Here is a 23870-nt window from a genome sequence, read left to right as displayed (position 1 = left end):
GAAATATCTTACAAGCTTCTTTGTAATGGCATTAGATCACAAGACTGCACATTTTCAATTGACTGTAAAGCTTCCTGGAAACTACCACAGCATCAGAGTCAATGATTACACAGTACATATTCTGACAGTCTACATAAGCCTTTCTAATAAAAACTAATCAATTATTCCCAGTGAAAAAGCCTCGGGGAGGATGATTCAACACACAATTAATATTTTTAATAAGACATTTCTATATCCACAAAAAAATTTGCAGCTCAAAACTTAAATGTATCAGTAATAATCATGCATATGTTATAAAATATTGAAGAGTGTGCCCTTCAGCTCCAATAGCATATTGACACTAGAATGCAAGATGGTATTAGCTTCTGGAAAAGGAAACATAATAGTCTGACTTGCCAGCCATGCATGCTAGAAGAAAGTAGGCTCTACCCTTTAACAGCTCAGCTCGTCCAAACTTACTGTTTTCCTGCACCCTGGCCACGAAGCCTGTGAGAGGTATCTGTGGAGTCAACTGAGGCATAGGGGGAGGGGGTGGAGCGATAGAAACTGGTAGCAACACACACACCATATCGGGGAAAGTCAGACACAGGAAAAAAAAAAAAAAAAAAAAAAAAGGAAACAAACAAAAGCAGCCGTCAGTAACAAGGACCACAAAACAAAGTATGTAAAGAACAACAAGAACACACACAGAAGAACCTTCTTCAAGCTTGTGTTCCCAACAAGGCTGAATTCGTGGTTAGCCAATCGAGGATCAAAAAGCAAAGCGTGCCCCGTGTCCAGCTGAACAAAAAGCCGAGCGCAGGCTGCGTGTCTGGAAGCTCACAGGGTGCGTGTGTGAAGGGACTTGCTCTGCTTCACTTGGCAAGCACACAAAACCTGAGCTCTTCCTCTTGCAGCCAAATTAGGATTACTGAAAGTTACTCATCTTTTAAAACTACAGTACTAGAAGTAGAGGTGATGTTTTCCAAGATTCTGAACTCCTCTAAAATAGGAGTAGAGCACTACATCAGTGCAGCAAAGCAGCACTAAGACAAATATAGAAGGGAAATAATGCTGCAACTTAATATTCATAGAGTACCTCCTGAAACTTTGTTCTTTTGGGGTAAGAGGCAGTGGCTTGGCTTACTGTGCTTTTGTTTTACACAGAAAAAGGGACATCACTGCTCATGGTGGGTTCGGAGGAGAATGGAAGTTCATTTCAAATGATGTCTTCTGTGGTTAGAGGCACTCGGCAACCTAGAATGCTGGTGAAGGCTTCAACTGGCTACACTAGCATGCAGAGCTTCCAAGGAAGCACTTCCAAGCTCGTTTTCTCTCAAGTATGTACCTATTGATGAGTAGTAAGATATGAGACGTGGCATCAGTACTGAGAGACACTGGGCTAACAGCTGAGATGCTCAACTCTTCCCTCTACAGGTAGGAAAGAGGTGTGGTAGCAGTAGGGCACACGATTGCAAGTATCAGCCCTGGCAGGACACCTACCCATGAAGCAGGGAAAATAAAAAAAACCCTAACATAACGATAACTCATTTGTTTATACCATCCCCTTCTTAGGGGAATTTTGCACTGAAGCAGAAAAATTCCTGTGAAGATGGGAATTCAGCAGGGTAATCTAGTTGGAACCAAATTTGAAAGAGGTTCTGTACTTTCAAGTAAGCAACAGTTTTAAATAAAGCCATAACTAAGATTAATGTTTGACGAATAAGAATGGATCATTTGAGTTCATTACAAAATCAATAAATCAAATAAACTGTATGGGATAAATTATCAACAAAAACGGGGTCACAAACAGGCTTCTCACAAAACTGAAGTAAACATCTAAGAAAAAACCGAGCATTTGTTAGCATTAAAAGTAAAACCTTAAGGAAACATGGGACTTGGATTTAATGTCGAGACAGCAGCATTAAAAAAAATTAAAAATCACCAGTTACAGAAACAGAGGAAACAGTTTAAAGTAGAAAACCACACCCATCAAAATACTGGTTTAAAATGTTGACAATCAGTATTTTGAAAGCACCAGAGAGGCTACAGTAAGGAACAGCACCTGCATTTGAGCAAAAAATTGCTTGGGACAAATGTAAATGTTCAGAAACAGTGGTGTGCACAGCATTTAAGACAACTGAACTATTTCCAGAAGTAAGGCCCTGTTTATTCAACAGAGTACAAATGCTCAAACATGAAGGAGCTTGTGTTGTTTTGGTGAACTAATTTGAGGAAACAAGAGTGTGGAGGAATATGAAAGGGCAGCAAGAGTGAGAGAGTGGGAAGAAAATCAGGACTGGAAAAAAAGAAGTATGAAAGGCCAGTATGAGTGAGAGAGTGGGAGGAAAATCAGGACTGGAAAAAAATAGATATGTACCATATCTGAATATAAAAAATGCTTTCTGATGACAAATATAATAGTTGTAAGCTACTGAGAAAACTCTTCACCTCAGTGAACTCTTCACCTGTGTTGCACATAGGTTTTTTTCCTTAAAAGTACACAAACACTGATCCAAAGTGATCTTCAGCCCAATCACCAACATTTCTTTTTAAGAGAAATATAACCCTGAAGTTAAAAAAGAGTTGGCATGCTGAAGAACACCACTAGAAACCATTAGAGGACTCTTACTCCTCTCTGTGTATCTAGTCAAAATTTATAGAAATAGCAAGGATTAAGTTTGATAGAAACAGCTTTCTACCAACACTCAAGGATACCCTTATTTTGCAGATTTTTCTCAGTTAACCTTGTTTGCCCTGCTGGGCACCAGGCAGGATGCTGCTGACAAAAATCTGCTCGCTTCCGCATGCTATTCATACCTTCCCTCATTCAACTCCAGCTATATGCTACTGTTAGTGTGGAAGTACAGAGAAGAAGTCTGCTGAAAAGACAGAGGCTGAGCTCTTCTTTAACAGTCAAGCTTAAAACTAAGAACAAAGGACAAACTTGGAATCAAGAAAGGATTTAGGAAAGAGACAGAGAAGAAGTGTGGAAAGGGAAAAGTCTGTTCCATGAGCACAGTGCTCTGACAGCATTCTATTGACACTAGCCCTGTAGTGAAGGGCCTGTGCTACAACCATATTAGGTCTCCTGCAAAAAAAAAAACAACTTGTTTTTAGTTTATGTTCTCTGAGCACACCTGAAATGCTAAGTATAACATGCCTCTAATTAGACAGGCAATCAAAATAATTTCTTGTCATGAGTAGCAGCAAACAAGTCAGAGGGGCAAACAGTATAATTGCATATACTGCAATCACTGTACAACTTCCACGTGGTTTTTCTTGTTTGTTTTTCCTTCTGTTTTAGGAAAGAAAGCAGTTATCAGATTGATGCTTTTTCATAAGTTAATTAAAATGCCGTGCATGCTTTCACAATCATTTTGCTCAAGACAGTTTGAGATTTCAGAGCTCAGCAGCTTACTTGAATTTTGAGAATAAAGAGGCCCGCCATTAACATGAGGTTGAGCAGAAAATGGGGCAGTCACAGAAGTGTTCCGTCTGTATCCACCAGAAGATGCTGAAGAAGTGGTAGAGTTGTGTCGTGAGATTTGCCTGGTCATTGTGCCATACTGGGAATCAGGAGCTGAACCCGGAGCAGCTGAAAAGCATTAGCCAGAGGAACCAAGGAGAAGACTTAAGCAGAGCATTACTTGGGACAGAATGCAGAAAACAGAAAAAAAGCCCAGAACATGAGCAATACTTGATTACAGGTCTCCAGTAATTTAAGGCCATTAACAGGAAATCACCAGAAAACAAACATCTGTGTTATAATCAATGAGAAAAAATGTACAGGACATAAAACTACTTTGAAAGACTGGATCAGACTGGAAAAATTTATCAGCTGCCAACTCCTAAGCATATCTCAATTATTCTACATGCAATACCCTTTATTAAAAAGCACACAGGAAAAAAAATCCACACTAGGCTTGAAGCAAATGTTTTCCATTGTGAACCAGAACTTGTCTCCAATCTAATATAAAAAGACACTAACAAAACAGTAAACCAAATGTCATGAGCTTCAAACACTTGGCACATTTATCAATCATATTTGCCAGTTGTACTTTTATATTGATGGAATTGGAACTAACAAATCAGAACCAGCAATGCCAACTGACAGAAAGACATGTCACTCGTTCTTGAAGATGAACACCCGTTTTTTACCTTCCACATGCTTGCTGCACAGACTTCAAGGTTAATAAAATAATTTAAGTTCTCTTTTGGATTAATCTCTGACAGATAAAGAAAAGAATCACACCTTGCAAACTACTGAATCTCACACATTGATGTGGCATTTACAAATACAATTTTTAAATGCAAAAATTGGTTTGCAGTAGTTTTTTTTATGCTTTCATACATATGTATCAACAATAACTATATCCAAAAATGCACATACACACATATATACGCAGTGTGTGATCAGAAGTTTGCAGTCCTGTAAAGCTATCCAAAGTCACTTTCACTTACCACTTTAGCAAGAGAAAGTGCAAAGGATTATGTGGGTCAAAGCCTCCAAAGTTAGTTTCATAACACAATCAATGAATTCTGTCATGATCCTGAGACAGAAAAGGGTGGGGTACTTTTTCCTTCCTGTTTTGAGAAGTACAACTTTTAGATCCCCATCCTAACAGCTATATGTAATGTCTGATGACAATTTTCTAGAAATGTTATAGTTCATACCCTCAAGTCTTCCAGTTTGACACCCAGATGCAGCATTACAGACTGAAACCCAAGTCCCTGTGACAGACACTTCAGCCTTTCCGTGCCCACAGGACAGAATACATACATCACCCTACCTATCTGCTACAGATTAAGCCAGAGTGCAACTGTTGTGGGCTTTGTTTCAGCTGCAGGAGTGATACAATAGAATAGCAATAATTCAAACTGATTTTGAGTTCTTACAGATCAGACTAATTGGATATTAACTTTATTGGGAACAGAGATTTCAAGCAACTGACAGCCTTTTCTCCATGCCTTGCGCTTTTACCTTCAGAGGCTTTAACCACAGGAAATTAGTGGAGATTAGATTTGTTTAAAATCAAACAAAATTAAAAATCACAGACCTGACCCAAACCAGGACATACACTAAAAATCATGTTGACCCCACTACAGAAGAAAAAACAGCTTCACTAAGTCCATTAGGAAGAGATGATTATTGATTATGCAGCATGACTGCAATCACTTCAGCATCGACACAGGTCTCACCTATCAGACTGCCCATCAGGAGAGGTGGTGGCAGTGGTGGTGCTGGCGGGGCTCCAGGAGGAGGAGGAACAGAAATATGTGCTAATAAAATAGTTTATATTCCCAATTAGACCATATATTATTAAAAAAATAAAAAATTATAAAGCATGGGCACTTGAAAGGCTTACCAAATAAATAGAGAAATTCAGCTTTGGTCAGCTGACGCAAACTGATCCTATACAGGTTCTGAACCTGCAGAATTTAATTCTCATTGACTTTTAATGTAAGACTTCATGCCTATTTGTACTACTGTAGGAACAGAGATGTAAGAGATGCAGTATCAAAATTACATGACACCAAAACTCTACTCTTGTGCAAATTAGCTTTTTGTGCTTACAAAATTCACAGATAGTAACCAAGTGATTAAGTCTGTTGGCTTGTAATGAAGAAGGATCCTATACATTTTCACCATTCATCCTTCTTAAAGACAAAGGAGTTTTACTTTCAATTCAAGACATCCTGCATGATTCTCTCATTGCTGTGTCATCACAGACACATGAGTTCTCCCACCTCTCTCAGTGATCCCCAGCATAGGTTAGCAACCTCAGACTGTAACTTTAGCATAAACAACACTGGTAGATAAGCCTGACTTCTACTCCTAGCTGTGTTTTCATGGGTCATCTTTTGTGTTTTATCTGAACACCTTTATTTAATTAAAAGAGGAACATGTACATACCATCTCTGACAGATGGTAAAATTAGCAGGCTATTTCAGAAGGCAACATTTCCCATCAAACATATACGTAGTCACTGCTGCTTTTCAGGGCATCCACAAATGCCAAATTGTAGATAGGCATTATAAAATATGCTTAAGCTTTAAAAGGACACACCTCTCTCCTTCTATCTTCTCTTCCCTTTGATTATCTTCTAAAAACATGGACCAGCAATGGTATTTTAACCATTGTTCTGCAAGTGATTGTTCTGCAAGTACTTTTGGTAAAGAAATATAACTCTAGATGTTCCGCAGCACAGAGATTTTCTGACTGGGACTGTGCCTCAGGGCAGTTTCTACCCTATCATATTCTGCCAAAATCCCCCTGCAAACACAAGTGACTGACACTATGGCCCTAGGTTAGCTTGGGAAGAGTCCCACCTACCTGGTCCAATGGTTGGTGGTGAAGGTGTAGGCACGGCAATGGGAATGCCAATACTGCTGCTGCCACTGTTCTCTCGACTGCCACTTCCTCCACTACTACCACTGTAAAACAAAACCACAAGTATTAGCACAGTATTTCCTACACGGGCTGTCACATTTCTTGTGAGAGCTCTGCTAGCCTAACTCTATTATAGACTGTTGAAGAATCCCCTGTAAAATGCCTCCATCTCCACCTACCATTGCAAACAGTTAACTGAGTCTTGATGCATTACACTCCTAATAAATGGAGTTAGTGAAGCTGATAAGCATCACTACACATAAAATGTCTAATTAAATGCTTTAAAAACCAAAAAGGTAAGCAACCATACCAGATCTAGGCAATGGAGTCACAACTGTAGAAGTAGTTTAAAGGCCCTGTAATGTTTTAAAGTAATAAACTGGGGATGGAAGAGCTCATGCCTGAACTACAAAGAATTATTTATGCTCTTGGCTAAAGGAACATTTCCTCCACTCAGAATAGCTTATATCGAGAACTTTTTAACAGCCCAGCCATGATAAGCCAGTTGGGGCTTCATGTGGATAATTTTCTGTATATCTAACACTTCCCACTGCCCATGCACACACTTTTTGTGCACTAGAAGTTTATTACTAAGATAGTCTGAAAGGTAACAATACACACTCAGGTCAAAATCTGTTAATGTACCATTAGATAATATAAAAATGAGATGCCAGAGACATGAATTTTAATAGAACATACATTTCTACACAGGCTATTGGAGGCTGTAACACTTCTTTTCACTGAGGCAGATGGAATCAATATTCAGGTGGAATCTGTCTTTATACTTATCCATAAGCACTCCCTTAGGCCAAAGCTTGAATTAACATAGATTAAATTGGTAATATAAAGGGAACTAAGTAGTAAAAATGTTTTGAAGCCAAAATACCACTTTAACACATCCACGCTAATTAAAGAGTACCCAGTGATGCAACAGTTTATTCACCATTACTGGGTAGCTACAAAGCAGTGCTGTCAAGAGTCAAATACAAATCAAATATATTTTAAGAAAATAACACTGTTACAAAAAAAAAAAAAACCCAAAACCAACTCAGTGACCTGAAGTGGAAGCCAAGATAATCCCTTCATAATTAGTGTTCTGTCTGCTGAAGACCTTCATCTTGTCACCATGGCTGCAGCTGAATTTCTAACTGCATTCTACATAAAAGATCTTGCAAGGCAGGAGTAGGGAGCCTTCACAGTAGCCAGCTAAACAGATTAACAAGATCTTCACTGCAGACAGATTTAGAAATTACTTAATTCTGACAGTATTTCATGATCAATTGATCCAGCAGTCCAAATTACTCTCTCAGCCCTTATTAGTGACCTACTGTATTTAGCTGTCTCCTGGAAGTTAAAATAAAAAAATTAAGCTCTCTCAAAAATCATCTAACCTCTTTCTTCTAGCTACACTGAATTCTCCAGTCTGTATTTTCGTTGCAGCCTATGAAAATTAAACTGAAAAACCCTAGCTCACTCAAGAGGCTCAGAGAAAGAGCTAGCCTTCCAATTTTTGAAAAAAATAACATTTAAAAAAAAGGTACAATTGGAACAATCTTCTCACCTAAAACATACACTATTAGTTCATCAAAGTCCTTAAACAAGTGGAATCAACTGGCTGATGCCAATATCTGCTCTGTAAATAGGTTTTATTTTCGACTTCTATCGTGCTAGCACTGATTATGAGCATTAAGTCTTAGCCAAAAGAAAGCAATCAGCTCTTTCAGACTACCTTCATCACAGTGTTTCTAATCAACAGAAATTTTCCTTTGCAATTAGTGGTCTTGAAAACAACAACAAAAAGCTGAAGTGTATTTTAGGCTAAGGTTAATAATGCAGCTTCAAAAACATAAGGATCCACCACTATCCTGCCTTGCAACTACATAAATTTGGAAGTTCGTTTTTTCTTGGGAAACAAAAGCCAAAGAGCAAAATAAACTTAGTATATAAAATGAGGCCTGTGAATTATGGAAGCTAGACACAATGAGTCTTCTACATTATGAACACATTTCTGTGTGTTGGAGAAGCCAACAACACAGTTCAGTTCTGTTAATGAAGAATGGTAACTCAGCTTTTGCTTTTCAACAAAAAACCAATAGGCACAAAGCTTCAAAGCTTTTCTGTGACTTGAGTAAGCATTCAGAATGTGAAGGAGAGAAAGACTTACAGTGAGAAAATGCTCTACCTGTGTGTTCGTGGTCTCTGGTTCAAGGAAGCTGTCCTTCCTGGACTGTGCTGACTGCCCAGTCTGGCAGGACTGGTCATGTAATCATTGGGGACTGTTGGTGGTTTGACTGGCTCCAGGGTTTTGTAAGGAGTATTTCGTCTGGTCAAGGAAAAAGATTTGAAGAGAGAAAGATAAAGGATCAGAGGATCAAAAGGATAAATGAATGAGGTAGTGCAGCTATTTGTTTTCTTAAGTTCCCATGACAGATCACTGCACAGTGACCCACAGTACAGTGTATTAAACAAATTCCTTTAGACAGGGTAGACAGGTTACATTCACCTCCTTAAAGTGCTCTTGTGTAGACAGATCCATAAAAGTTGGCCTACAGTATATAAATTGATTTTAAAAGCCTAACCTAAGCTTATTACCTAAAATATATTATTTGAATTACATAACACACAATAGTTACAGACATATAATATTCTGTGGTTACCTTTCAGTACATTGCACATGATAGACTGTTCCACTGTAACAATTTCCTTTTTCCCCCTCTTCCCCTCCCCTTCAAATGCTTTCCAAAAGCATTCTTGGCTAAAGGTGTTCAACACATTAAGACAGGAGTGAGCCTGAAAGATTCACAGAACAAGTTACTTTTGCAGTCACCAGGGTGTTTCCTACCTAGTGGCATTGTTTCATGAAGTAATCAAGCAACCTCTTATCACTTACGCTGATCTTAGTGTCTCACAAATAAGTTTCATTGTCTCCATTTTGCAGCTCAAGAAAATGAAGTACAGAGACTTCCAAGCTCACCTAGCAGACTGCATCAAGTCAGAAATTCAAAACAGATCTTCTGAGATCTATTTACCAGACCCATTCTCCCTTAAGAACAGTGCATTTTTTGTACTGAATTGCAGAGGTCTTCACCAGTAACTAAGAGATCCCTTGCAAGACATGGAACTTGGCAATGCACCAGCTAAGCAAATACAAAAATACTGAACTACAGGCATTTAATAATTTGTTCAATTACTGGTTATAACTGAGTTGCTAAGTTATACAGCTTCCTGGTACTTTAAGAAACTTATTGACTTCCTTTTTACAATATAGAACACAATAGTACTAAATTTTAACTTCAACATTTTATTATTAAAACATCTTGAAGAGAAAAGTGAAAACACCATAATTGTTTGTATGCACTGTAATGTTTATAAATTAGTTTGTCTGTATAAAGAACTTTTACTCTGCAGAGTGCCACCACCTATAAACCTGCCATAAGCAAGCAGCCATGGGGAAAATAGAGAAACTTTGTATTCCAGTTGTAAGACATAGATTTCGAAAAACTACCAAATAAAATTACAAGCAAGGAAGATTTAAAATGTGCTTTGAACAGAAATAATCTTGAAAACTCATGCTTTAAAGTATTCTGCCTTGGAATGCACTGGCAATAGAAACTAGCACTCAGCTCTCTAATACTATTTATTTTGCCTGTACAGTGTAAATATAGTGCCAAAAACAAAACCTGACCACATCCTCAGGGTCAACCATGCCTCAGTTTCTCCTTTGCTCTTCTCAGCTCCACTGAAGATCTCAAACTCCTTAGCATCAGAAAAAAAAACTATTTCTTCCCAGTCAGTCTCATCTTTCCCTTTGCTTTTCTACCAGCCTTACACAGATGAGGAAAATACACTTTCCTGACGTTGCCTAGGTGCCCAATCTGCATGTTGCCCAGAACTCCAGAGCAGTGCTGATGCCCATTGCCAGGGAGTGCTACAAGAAGTCCAAGGCCTTGCTCTGCCCCAGGACCCTCAACACATGACTGCAACTGCTGCCTCCATCCAGCTCCTGCAGTTGACTCTTTCCCCTGTAATACTGCCAAACAGAGCATCCAAGGTTTCCCAGCCTCTGCCTGGTCCAGTTAAGAGACCTCTGTTTCCTTCAGTTATTTCCATTTCCACCTGAGCAATTTCTGTGCAGGACTCCCTCCCCATCACCTTTAAATAGTCTTGCCTTGAAGGGACAAGCTTCACAACAGGCAGCACCTACTTAAAGGCCAGTGTAACACACCAAGCTCCCTCAGATTTTAAATGCTTATAATTTTTCTGGATCAAAGACAGAGCATGAGTAACCTTGCAGTTTCTACCGATTTTTTTCTTCATATAATAGGGAAACAGTTAAGCCTATGATATTTCATGCTTTGGCAGAACATATGTGTTCAAGACAAGAGCTGTACTTCCTGAACAAGAAGGGCAGATAGAAATCTCTGTTATGAACCCACATTATTCCTCCCCCTCAGCCAACTGCTGCCTCTTGTCAAGCTCATCTGGAAATGACTCGCAGCTGATTAATCCTTATCAGGCATCAGCCAAGGAAACCGAACAGCTCTGGCTTGCTCAGGGGGGGAGCATTTGAAAGGAGACAGCTCACCAGTACATCAATGCTGCTGTTTCACTAGAAACCGTCCAAGAGGACATGAAAGCACTACCCAGCTTCCCAGGGCTGATAAACAACTCTCTCTCAGCTGGGATGAGAGACAATTGGAATACTGATTGCATGCCCTCGAGCAATGGGAATCTTCACAAAACATGCTGAGGAAACCTCTAGGGTAATTTCTCTACCGAATATACAACAAACACGGCAAGCATGAAGCAGCAAAGCGTCAAATGAGGATTAAAAATCACTAAGTCTTTGACAAAAGGAATTACAGCTTCTAATTTTCCTTGACCATTGCTCTTGATCCTCATCTTGTTCTGTCTCGTTATTCCTGATTTTTCCAGCTCCCCATCTATCACAGACAAGTGATACCTGAAGCCAATACAACCGTGCCAGCCAGCCCTACAGTGCCTCAGTCCTCCACAGCACAAAGGAAAGACTGAAAGTGATAAATACATAGAAGGTCTTGTTTAGGATGCCTTTTGGAAGCAGCAGCACTGTTGGACAGACAAAACCATATGGCACGTGCTCTGAGCTTCTCAAGCATTAATGTTTTGGTCCCTAGCAACAACTACTTGCTGGCACACCAAGATAAGCAGATTTCACTCCCTACAGATCCACAGCAGCAAAATAGATGCTATGGCAAGGAACTCTGAGCACAGTGGGACTTGGGAGTAACAAAATCCTTCCTCATTTAAGCACAATAAAAATAAAAATGCATGATCCCAAGAGAATCTATGTTGCCCAAGTGTTCTTAATGCAACAAATATGGTATCAACAGTCATTTCATACCTCTTATAATATTAAAAAAATGAGCAGTCAAGAACTTCAGCAATTTTTCCCCCAGTGAAGTTAAAACCTTATTGTGACTTTTGAGTCACTAAAGATTTCTCCCCAAAAATCAGGATCAACACTGGCCTCCTCATTTTCCTCTATCTGTAATAAATCTTCACATTCTTTCAAAAGGTCATAATGAAAACAAGAGTCAGTGTAGCTGAAAGTGTTTATACAGAAAAGGCAATTAGTTTTTTTGCTAAAGACTGTCAGAATTGCCATCGATCCACACATCTAAGAAACTGGCACAAGCACAATTAGAACTTTCTATTACACAGGAGGAACCAAGCAGATTTCATTCTTACCCCAGAGTTCCCCGGCCTGACATGGGAGGACTTGGTGGTTTTTGTGTAGGCGGATTTGTTCTTGACAAGGTGCCAGTTCTTGCAGGCTGGTTATTTCCATGCTGAAATAAGGGAAAACATGGTTTTATTTTTAAAACAGAGCAGCCCTATTATTGACAGCTTTTTTTTTTTTTTTTTTTTTAAGTGTAAGAATATGGAGTGAGAATTCCCAGACAGCTGTCAAACAGCAAGTTTTCAGCTACACACAAGACACCAGTAAAAACAGAGACTAAATACAAGCTTAATGTTATTTTTGCAATTCATTTACAACAGACATCGGAAAGGTCGGCACAAAGAGGTCGCCAGGTTCATTCACAAATCTTTTATACCCTGTTTTCTTTAAAGGAAAGCCACATTTGTGTTCACCTCCATTTGGGTGTTAATAATTTAAATCAGACTTTAACACTGACAGCACAACAACTGTCAGCATGAGACCAGAATTTCTCAGTTTGTCCCTGCTATTTGACTACCAGAGTCATTCAGGTTGTCTGGGAAGTCTCCTGCAAAAAAATGTAAGTGAAGGGAAACAAGGCATCTACTGAATTCAGAGCAAAGCACTACACATGTTAGAGAAATTAATATATCTATGTATAAATGCAAATGCCAATGTATCGCAGATACATTGACACACTAAACGCTGTAAACAAAAAAAATCAAGTATAGCATGTTTAATCTAAATATCCTATGGAAAGCAGAAAAGAGCAGAAGAGAGCGCTAGTTTTCAGTTTTAATGGCTCTGCAGCCTCTACTATCAGTCACATGAGGCACTGTGGGTCAAAGGAGAAATAACACTTCTTACCTTGGCTTTTAGCCACTTAACGTTGGCAAAAAAAGAGGGGAAAAGGTAGAAATTAATGGCAGATCCATCACAAGTGATAGGACAGGTTAAACTAGAGATAATGACATTTTAAAAAAATCATTTGCATCTACTGATAATTAGCCACATCCCAGCACTCTAACAGAGATTTTACTGTCTCATTTTGTCATTGAAAGTTCTGAGCCTAAGTGATCACAGGAAAAATGCTTGTGTCAAAACTAAGTTTACCTAAGGTTCACCAGATTTGTTTCTCCAGCTCCTCATGGGCAGTAAAAGTTTGAGAAGCCCCTTGCTCAGCATTCAAGACCAAACCCACATCAATGCTATTTTGATGGTAACATGCACTTAAGAATTCATTCACAAGACCAGTTTCAGCTACATGGTGCAGAACAGACTTTGCCTGTTGCTTTGATACTTAACCTTCACATTGTTTTGAAGAAATCCTAGCTGCTGCATTGAATGGTAAATAAAGGAATGGAAGTTCTCCAACAGGATGAGCAGCAGTGCCTTTCACCTCTGGTTTATTGATTGAAATCTGACTCAAGCCAGCACAGAGCTGACTGCTCAAACTGCGTTGGCAGTGCTCTAATGACTGTTGTTCTGAAATTTTACCTCTTTGAATCAAGTCATTATAGAACCCCACTGTATCATTTTTACACTCTTCTTGATTGCAGAAGGAAAAAAAATTATGAAGACTTGGCTTCACAAGGAAAATGAGTGTAAAATATTATATAAATTCAAGTTAAGTTCTCCAATTTTAGGAAAGGGGCCAGGAAAAAGGACTTCTGTTTTCCAATGGAAAACAAACAAACGAACAACAAAACACAAGTAAACACAAACCCACAAAACATAAAAAAATACTAATGCTTTATTTTTAGGTTGTTTGGAAATAAGCTATCACTTTCAGAACAAGCCTCCTAATGTACAGGTTTTCAAACTGTGGTTTGCACCTCCTTCTCCTCCTCCTTTTCATCCTCTATGAAACACAGACAAGTTTAAAGGCATCCATGAACTCAGAAAAAATATTTTAATACGCTATATAGCAATGGGTATACAAGATTTCTGACAGGGTCTGCAAAACCACTGAAAAATAGCTGTGGTTACAAACCGAGAGGTTGAAAGTCACTGCCTTTACGTTATTCATATTACAAGAAAAGAAACACAAAACCTGCTTCAAAATTCGAAAATACTTATCTGTGGTTAGTAAATCTTAAGGTCATCCCATTCACTCTCAGTTTGGGCAGAGGTTCATGAGCAGAGTGGCAGAATGAAGGCATTTAAACCACTTCTGACCCTATATACTTATTTCATGGACAATCACAAAGGCTCAGTTTCCAGGGTGTCAGGCTAGTCTCCCAAATACTGTATTTTTAAAACAGATTTTTAGCAATGAAGTTTGTTTTCTCCTCTCATAGGAATATGTGACCCTTCCCCTTACTTCACCAGCTGCCAAAGGCAAGGGCATAATGAAAGCAATTTATTAAGAGAAACCAAAGTTGAAACTTCTGGTCCCATGCCTCACCAGAGGCCACAGATAGAAACCTTTTAATGACTTAAAAGGAAGGGTGACATGGCATCCTACCTAGCCTCTATTACTAAATTTGCCTGCCACAAAAAACACACAAAAAAAGCTCTGTCTTTTCTTCCCTTATGCAGTGTCACTCAGCACTTATGGAGAGCCTGTCTCCACTGCAGTAAACAATATGTATATCAACAGATAGCAGTCATTCTGGAATTTTCACCTTATTTCAAACTTTTCTACTGCTAAGGACTGCTTAACATACCAAACATACAGCTGAAGTCCAACAGCTCTTGCCCTTCACTTGTCAATGAGCTTCATCTCTCTTGCTACCAGTTAAACAATATACAGACAAAATCTCTTTATTGTGCAGAAGAATTAGTGAGTGCTGTCATACTGCTTTCTATATGTAAAAAGCTCTTTGCATGTCCTCTCTGTTGATGTCAATATAAGTAAGTCATACAGGCAGAAAAACACAGAAGGAAGGAACACAAAGTGAACAGGGTTTCTTATGGTAGAGGAACTCCTCTAAAAGACAGAAATAAGGGAGAGAAGCAAACATATAGAAGTGAGATGAACCACATGGCTATTTAACCATTTCTAATAAGCTAATTAATTAGAAGGAGAGATTTAGTTGTACTTATTGGTTAAGCTTATGAAGTCAACCTTGCTGCATTCCTTGGTATGAAAATTAAATGTAGTGCTTTCTAAGCAATTTTAAAAATTGCTTGGAACTGGGAACAGTTTAGATAAGAGGGTTTACATTCATTAGGACTTTAAGAAAACTGGCCAAAAAAAGGACAGCAGAAAACCAAAAGGAAGTACTTGTTTAATGTAGGTCCAAGCATCTCTCTACAAATGCCTCTAGGACAGGCATCCAGTTGGCAAAACATGACCATCACCAACTACCTGATCAATTCTGAGGTCTGTCAGGAAGTCAATGCAGGGCACAGAGAAGCAGCAGCATGCATAAGGTTCACAGCTCTAAGAAGAAAGAAGCTGTTCTGAGAAGGGTCTATAAAACAACAGCTAGGAGGTGCAAAAGGAAAAATGCTTAGTCAAAGGAAGAGCAGCTCTGAAAACTCAGACAGAAGACAGACTCCCTTCTCCTGCTAGCTGTATTCCTGTACACACAGGAGACAGATTGCAGCCCAATATCAGCATCCTGGACACTGTACACATCAGAACAAAAACACAGTGTGTAGGCTTGTTGGGGATGCTTTTGATGCCAAGGCAGAGAACTAGAGAGATCAAGATGTTCCCAGAAACAAGACAGCATGGTAAGCAGCAGTACTGGTTGGGTTTTCTTGCGAGCATCATAGCAAAGGAGATGTTTTGAAGAATGAAGCAGAACAACTTTGCCTTTCCAGGGAAAACTGGCCAAGCATGTGGCAGTCCTGGATGAAGTTTTAAGGGCTGTCACAAAAATAAGAGAAAGAAACCATAGTCTCAGGCTTAAGAACCAGGAGTTGACTTTGCTGCATTTCAAAAAGATCACAGCGAGGGCAATGGCACATTTACAGGATTTTGACACCATGGGAGAACAGGCTGGCCAGGGACTGAGAACCAGCAGTGGGTTGGAAAGGAGCAATGCAATTAAAGCAAAACAGGTGTTTGCAACACCTATGCAAGGCGTTTATCAAAGCCAAAAATGAGGCTACTTCTCTATCTGATGCCAGGAATTCAGAGCACCTGGACTGTGAATTCCAGCTGTAGTTTTGGACAGGAGAAGCTACATTTTGGAACAGTTTAGCATTGAGAGTAAGTACCAAGGCAGAGATTTACTTGTTTAAAGCAACTATTTTGGCAATTCCTGCATGCTCACTCCTAGCCAAAATGGCACAAAAATACCTGGTGACAAAGGCAGTACTGCAGGTTTCTGTAGCTGAGGCCAAAGGGAAAGACCAAGAACAGTATGAAAGGGTAGGGTGTGAGGCAATCTGAGGTTATCTACTCGTAGTCTAAGGATGTCCAGACATTTGAAGGGCTCTACTGGCCAGCCTCAGGAGGCAGCCATCTAACTATTTTAAATAGTTTCCATGCCAAGCTACAAGTCACAGGGGAACATTAGTCATGATTCATGGAACCAGAAAGCTATTATTTGAGTCACAATCTGTTTCAAAAACTAGGGCTAGGGACATTGTACACAATTCATTTGTTTGAGCAAATCTATCTACAAGCATAGAAATACAAAAGGCAACTTGGACACAGGAGCAGAACCCTTACACCACACTGACATCAGCAAGTTTATCCTACATATTTCAGCTACGAACTCTCCAATTTCAGACTGCAGAAACTCCAAATCTCTATGCAGGTTGGTACTTCCCATGCAGTGTGTTGCTCACTGTCTTCCTAACTTCTGAATTTAGAACCAGTTTTACTCTATAACCTACCATACCCAGAATCACTGAAAGCTGTCATTAAAGACTGATATAAATGCTGATCAAACTGTAGTATTTATGCTCTAAAAGCAATAACCAGCCTTAAGATCCATTACCTTTGACCAGTTAATCACAGTCATAAACTACAGCAGGAAAAAAAACATGATTGCCCTTGATTCTTCAAGCAACCTCCCCTTTTACTTGAAAAGGTATTTCCTTTATTATTAATCCAGGAAGAATTGTGTGGGACTTCCCTACAGGAAGATCTTCTGAATCACTATTATGTACCTGCAGTTAAGCAATCCAATTGCCATACAGACAATTCTTTTAGATTTTTTTATAAAGGACTGTCTCATGCCTCATTAGTGGCATAGTTTTGGAGTATCACAACACTACAAAGCCAGAGCTAGAAAAGCAATTGGAAGGGTACTTGTACCTAAAGATAGGGAAGATAGGAAAGGACCCAGTAAAGCACCAAGGTCTCAAACATCATTTCCATACAAAAATCAAGATGTGGAGTTCGGGAGGATATGTAATCACAGATGTTTTTGAGAAGGCAGACTGTACGTGGGTATCAGATACTCAGGGTAACACACTTGTACTAGTTCTGTGCAGTTTTGAAGAAAAGATTCCTGTGTCTCAATTTCCATATCAGAGTAGGTCAGAAGTCTTTATCTGTTCTTTACTTATACTATACTGTGAGACAGATAATTTTGAGAAAATTTAGGTTTCAAATCAGTATTTCTTTCAGAATTAAACATGATTACATAAGTCTCTCTCCAGTGAATTTTACATTTATCTTTTAACTATAACATCTCCCAGTACTACTTATAACCTAGTAATCAGTCTTCCATTAACAGCAACCAGATGTAGGTTGCCAGTATTGCTTCTCTCCTTTATTTATTATTATTTTTGTTAAGTTTCCAAACTGAGCAGGCAAAAAACACATTTGACCCTAAAGTATTTTAAGATATTAAACTGCCCTTAGTATACAAAAACCTGCTTATGGTTGATAGAAAAACTTTGCATTTTTCCCTCAGCACTTGTTCCTAGAAAGATACCTAGATTCCTGCCTTTAAATACTTGAACTCTTTTCAAGTTTTTTTATCCTTTGAGTTGGTAACTTTGAATCTATCTACAATAAACTACAGTTAATGAAAAAATTCTTTTCAAAATTAGAAAATAAGAGACCTCATAGTTTGGAGTTTTCTCTGCAACCAGACATGCTCAAAACCTACATTGTATCAGATGACACTGTGCATGCTTCTGAACTTCCAGTAGCAAGTGCCTTATGAAAAGCACAGTGTCAACACTCACAACACAGTCATTACAGTTGGCAGAGTTACTTTTTCCCCCAGAGAAGCGTTCTTTACCCTACAGCAATATTTACTGTTTGGCCGTGACCCCGGAGAGATGATGTGACATCAATGAAATTGGCAACATGACATCCTTTGAAGCGTGAGTGTCTGACAGAGACTCACACAGGGACAAAGGCGGCAGAAGCTCAGGTTCAGGCTTCCCGTCTCATTTTGGCTTTATTCCTGTGAATTATTTAAAGTTAATACTCAAGTGGCTATCACATAAAAGGTCTTATCCTAATGGGGAGGCAGGCATGATTAGGTAGCCTTCCACCCTCACATCAGCACCTCATCTGCACCGACACAGATGATGATGATAGAAAGGAGGATGATAAACCTCACAGCATGAGGAGTGCAGGTGAGCAGGCAGGCTGGGAAGCATAACAAGGGTGAGTGCAAGGCTCCTGTCCTAACCCTAGCATTTGGTAAATTTTGACTCAATCCCTGCTTTAAGGGAGTCTTCCAGCTTCCATTTGCTGGAGAAAGATCTCTGAATGCTCAACTCCTGTTTAACTTCCTGGGCTAGAAAGCTTCTGACAATTTTAATGCACTGAAATGCAAGTGCTCTGCAGTGATGAAATTCCAAATTTTCGTCTTGAAACAAAGCTGAAAAGTGATCAATCTTCATATACAATTCAAGTATTTTTTTAAAGAACTATTAGTTCCATAAAATAAACTCAAACCAAGTACAGCTATTAGGCATTTCAATTTAGCGTGTATTCAACATTTTATCTGCCTTTACTATAAGGCACCATTTCAATTTCCCACTTAGCTGCCATTTTACTAATTGCTGCAATTCCACTTGCCTCCTATTAAAAAAGAAAGATTATAATAAATTCAAAGGCCAACTTCACAGCTTTTAAAGCAGCTTCCAAGCTTCCTCCTCCTTCTCCCCCCCTCTTAAACTGAGGATTTTCTGTATGAGTAATTGTATTTGACCTATTTATTTGCTGGCACACTACTTTTTTTTTTTTTCCTTTCACAAAAGAAGGGGAAGAGAAGGAAGGAAATGTTAAAGTAGCCTCTGCCTAATAATTTTAAACCAAGCTGTACACAGGAAGGTAGTCTCTCACATCTTGACAGTTACTCTTATTTATCAAGAATGACTTCATCTACATTCCCCTATCCCCAGAGGGTGACAGCTGAGCCACAGCTTAACAGACCGGCAAAAATGCTTGCCTGTGTGTTTCTTGGAGCCATCCACACATAATATTTGTTGCAAGAGAAAGCCTTCTCACTAGCACACCAATTTTAAAAGCCCTCCTAATTTTGACTGATGCTAACCTTGGCTTCATAGGTACTTAGATTAAAAAAAACAGTAATTTCACTCATTTTGAAGATTTCACCTGTATCTGCCCCTGCAGAGAGAAGGGACATGGAGGGGAGCAGCTGTGGCAACTTGGGGATGCCACAGAGCTTTGAGGTTGAAGTAAAAACCTCTGCAATCCTAGGATGCTCTACAAAAGCTTTTCTGCCAAGAAGCTGCAGGAGGACGAAACCTGCACTGATTTCCAAGAAAGGTGTCTCCCATCAGGGAGGAAACCTGCTCCTTACCATCACTAATTGCCCTCACCTTCATTACCAGCTCAACAGAAATTACTGCATACACATGAGACAGAGGGGGGGCATATAGGGCCCTTCTGTATGCCCTGTGCATAAGCATCTGCTTTTTGATGCCCTCCACACAGCCTTAAGAAACATTAAAGTGACACACAAACAAAATGAACTGTGAGTACAAATAGAAGGTGTTTCTGCAATAGCTTAGATAGAAGATGAATAGGGAAAGACAGTATTTACTGTGAGGATTACCCAATCTATTTTTAAATATTTTTTTTTAATTCTGTGAGACAGTATTTTTATTTACACTTTTTATAGAAAACAATTCAGGATTATCTCTTAAAATATACTGCATATTTTAATTATATTTTTCCAAGGATCAGAATTTCATTAAATTAATTAAAGCAGAAACAGGTTACAATGCAGAAAGGGGTTTTTTTTTGTTTTGTTTTGCTTTCTCTTCCTTCTATTTTTCCTTTCTGGAAAAAAACACAGATAACCCCATTAACAGCAGTAACCTGTCATCTACAGATCTCAGTGTTTCATTATTTTTACTTAATACTTAAGTGTCAATTATATGTTGTATTGTATTTTATTGACAGTTGCCACAGCAAATGACAAAGACCTGCAAGTCAGTCAAATAGACAGTTGCCCTTGGCACAACTCGAACTTCCTTTCCTCTAGAAAAACATGTTTCCCAAGGCCTTATCAAACATGCTGCTGTCCAACTTGGGGTGAAATCTTGGGTCAAGAAAATAAGTCTTAAAAGGGTCTGAAGCATTTTCTAAGATCACTATTCTGTGACAAGTCAAGAGTTTGTAATTCATTTTATTGTATGCTTCTCCTAATCTGTGTCCTGCACAAGAGGCAATCCAAGATTCTAAACATCATCTATTATTTGTGCTCTCTTCCAACAGGACCTGATCTGGTTTCTCAAGTTGTTTCAGTTCGATTTTCTTATTAAAGTATTAGCTACATCAAGTTTGCAGACAAAGCAAGCTACTTCCTTCAGTGCTATGATCAGTGCCACACTAAGCAGATGTAATTAGTTTATCACTACCTCAGCCCACTGTACTCAATTTTGTGTCCAGTAAATATCAACACTGGTGAAGGCATCAAATGCTTGGCAGCCATCTTAAACTACACACTTGAGGGCACGGCCAACAAGATTCTCTCATTTGTGTAGCAAGTCTACCTAGAAAATACTAACATTTTTCTGCTGTTTCATGCCTTCCACAGACATGAAACCGACTTAAGTCAATCACTCAATAAAGAAACAATTGCAAAATATAATTTGTAGCTGACTTGTAATGTTGCTAATTTGATTATTCCCTGGAAGATATTTTACCTCTGAACAGACCAAATTTCTAATACAGAATTAGATCAGTAACAGTCAAAAAACCTTTACTAAAAATGTTTCATAAGAGCTGCCTAAATATAGGTCAACAGCACCTCATTTCCACCCTCTGAGCAAATAGGGTCTCATTAATAAAACAGACACCAGTATTCCTAAAAGCAATTAGTGATATTGGAAAATATAACTGCTACACCTTAACAATTTCGGTGGTTATGGATCAAGCAGCCTGTGTTGAGCCTGCACAATACAAGCACTTAAGCAAAGCATCAACTTCAGAGACAAACAGTAATTATTATACAAGTCTTCCACAGCACTTGATCCCTGGAGCACTTAAATGCAGAAGCCAACATCCTGACATCGAATTTGTGGATTCCTGTAGTCTCTATTCATAGAGCTCTCTCTTGAATGCAGAGACTGTACTGAAAAAGGAACAATTTCTGTGCCTAATGCTTCTATTTTAGAGCAATTCAGGGCATGTTTTTTCATGCATCTACACAGGACTGTGCTTCATCTAGTCTGGTTTAAATTATTAGTGTAAAACAGCTCTAAGCATTAGAGGTTTACTACAGGTTTAGCTGAAAATTAAACAAAAATTCACATAGTCCAAAGTCACCAGTCATAACCTAGAGATGTCATGGTATAGAGCTACCAATATGTTAGAAATAGACTCCTCTGGACATTCAGAGGGAAACTAGGATGCAGAAGGTACTTTAAAACTCTTGTGTTAGGTAATTCTGAAAGATTTGTTCCTCAAGAGCTCAGAAATTGAAAGTGCACATGATGAGCTGATATAGCACAACTGACTGACCAGGACACATTAAGCTTTAGAGGATACATGGGTGCTGTATAAAAGCTTTTTAATGCCATTCAAAGGAGGACTGTTATGAACTGAATATACCTGGAATGCCTGCTCTAGGGGAATATGAAGCTATTTTTTATAAAGACATCCAGGGAGCAAAAGCTGTTACATTAATACACTTCAACTATTACAATTTCAAGGGACATGGACATTAAATTATGAAGGTTTTTATTCAGAAAAAACGGAAATGAGGCATTAATGGAAGCAAGACATCAAATGCCACTGAGATTTCAGTTCCAATGAGATTACCCTTTTTCTCCTGGATTACCATCCAAAAAAACCCAACAAAGAACAACCCACCCCAGCAGCCAGTTTCCCCATAAGAGATCACTTAATTTTTCTCAGTAACAACAGGAATAATACGAGGGGCAAAGACAACTTCCTGAGAAGGAAGGAGTGATAATTTTAAAAGTTAATCATGCCTTCTAACAAGTCATTAGCCTAAGATCATGAGCCATTATTTCCAGACACTGTGATTACAACTGACAGTCACAAGGTTTAGGCAAACATTGCTCAGAAACCCCTCACTGTAAACCAACACATTTTCTTACAAACTTGGTTGTAGCTGGGAGCATATCAAACCCATAACCTTCCTACCATAAAGGAACTACATATTTTAAAACATTTTAATGTCAGTAATGGTCTGCACCTTCCTGGTCTGGTATTTGGGAACCTCATGTGTTCAGGCATTCTTACCTTTACGCCATGGCCAACATCATCCAGCACTGTGTAGTCTATAGGTTTTCGAATATACCTTACAGGACGCTCCATGTTCGCTGGTGCTATAATTTTGTGAGTTCTTGATGTGTTCTTATTGGTTGTCAAAATGCCAATCTCTCTGCGAGCAACCTTTTCTTTATGGATGTCCACAGTCTAGATTAAAAACAAGAAAATATGGGTTTCTTTAGGCATTTGCTGTCTTCTTTACAGAGCTATCCACATGTTTAGACTTCACTATTAGACAAAGAATCTGAACAGATTTAACACTGCAGGAAGGACACCGGTTTATTGACAAAATGAATTTAACCTACATGGATATTGTTTGAAACTGATATTTTAATGAAATAACCAATATTAATAATAAAATTACAATTATACATTATTGTTTTGAATGCTAAAGACACTATGCAGATACATAGTGTCTTATGCATTAACTCTCAGTGTTCTTATGACTTGCACTAGCAATAAATTACTCCAACTTCACAGCCAGGAAACCAGGAGAGAGAAGCTCAGCAATTTGCCTGCAGTCCCAGAAGGGGACTAAGCTTGCAAAGTCTGTGCAGTAATTTCTTTCAGCAAAGCCATCAGTGCATATCAGAGTTAAAGTCTGCATAGAGAAGGACTTATTTCAGCACTGAGGTTATTTTGTCATACCGTTTATGTCAGTTTTACTAAAAGAATAAAATAGAACCTTAAAAATGCATGTATAAAATATGCTGCTCCATCATTTTATTAAGAAATACCTAAACAGGCAATGAAAGGTCAGACCAGCAGTCTGTGAAGGATCCAATTATGCTTCACAGGACAGACACGTGCTTCTTCATGCAATATAACCACCACTTAAACCCTAGCTTAGGGAGAACAAGTACAAATCAAACATCAGATGCCACAGGAAGTTCCATCTCCAGGAAGCTTATTTGAAGATTCAGGGACTGATTTTACTGCTTTAAGTACCTACTAGAATCTTAGGTTCTCACTGCAGGAGATGGTATCTGACAAAAAACCCTCTACTCTAAGTGACTGTGAACAAAATCTATCAATCCACCACTTTTTCCACTGAAGGAAATAATTCTACATCTCCAAGCATGAATTCCTCCTGGAAAGACTGCTACAGAACAAAGAGTCAAGGTTCAGAAAGAGAGAAAAATTCTTGTCCATCA

General features: G+C 38.8%; 1 protein-coding gene across 13 annotated transcripts in view; it reads right to left on the bottom strand.

Annotated features, from left to right (window-relative positions):
- The window catches only part of ABI1 (abl interactor 1), a 74345-nt gene that overhangs the window by 5864 nt on the left and 44611 nt on the right, over positions 1-23870 (bottom strand). For 2 of the 13 annotated variants that reach the window (XM_008492716.2, XM_030444325.1), the window contains exons 3-10: positions 22687-22863; positions 12942-12956; positions 12104-12204; positions 8556-8696; positions 6317-6417; positions 5182-5262; positions 3401-3577; positions 460-546 (exon numbers count right to left, since the gene is read on the bottom strand). In XM_008492716.2, coding sequence (XP_008490938.1) covers positions 460-546; positions 3401-3577; positions 5182-5262; positions 6317-6417; positions 8556-8696; positions 12104-12204; positions 12942-12956; positions 22687-22863 — 880 coding nt within the window. The remainder of the gene's footprint in view (positions 1-459; positions 547-3400; positions 3578-5181; positions 5263-6316; positions 6418-8555; positions 8697-12103; positions 12205-12941; positions 12957-22686; positions 22864-23870) is intronic. The other 11 variants (XM_008492718.2, XM_030444323.1, XM_030444326.1 and 8 more) reach the window with 11 other exon arrangements.

Source organism: Calypte anna, chromosome 2 (genome assembly GCF_003957555.1).
Source record: "Calypte anna isolate BGI_N300 chromosome 2, bCalAnn1_v1.p, whole genome shotgun sequence".
In the NCBI taxonomy this organism is placed as follows: Eukaryota; Metazoa; Chordata; class Aves; order Apodiformes; family Trochilidae; genus Calypte; species Calypte anna.
Note: the sequence above shows the minus strand (reverse complement) of the source record. Positions and strands in the feature narration are given on the sequence as shown.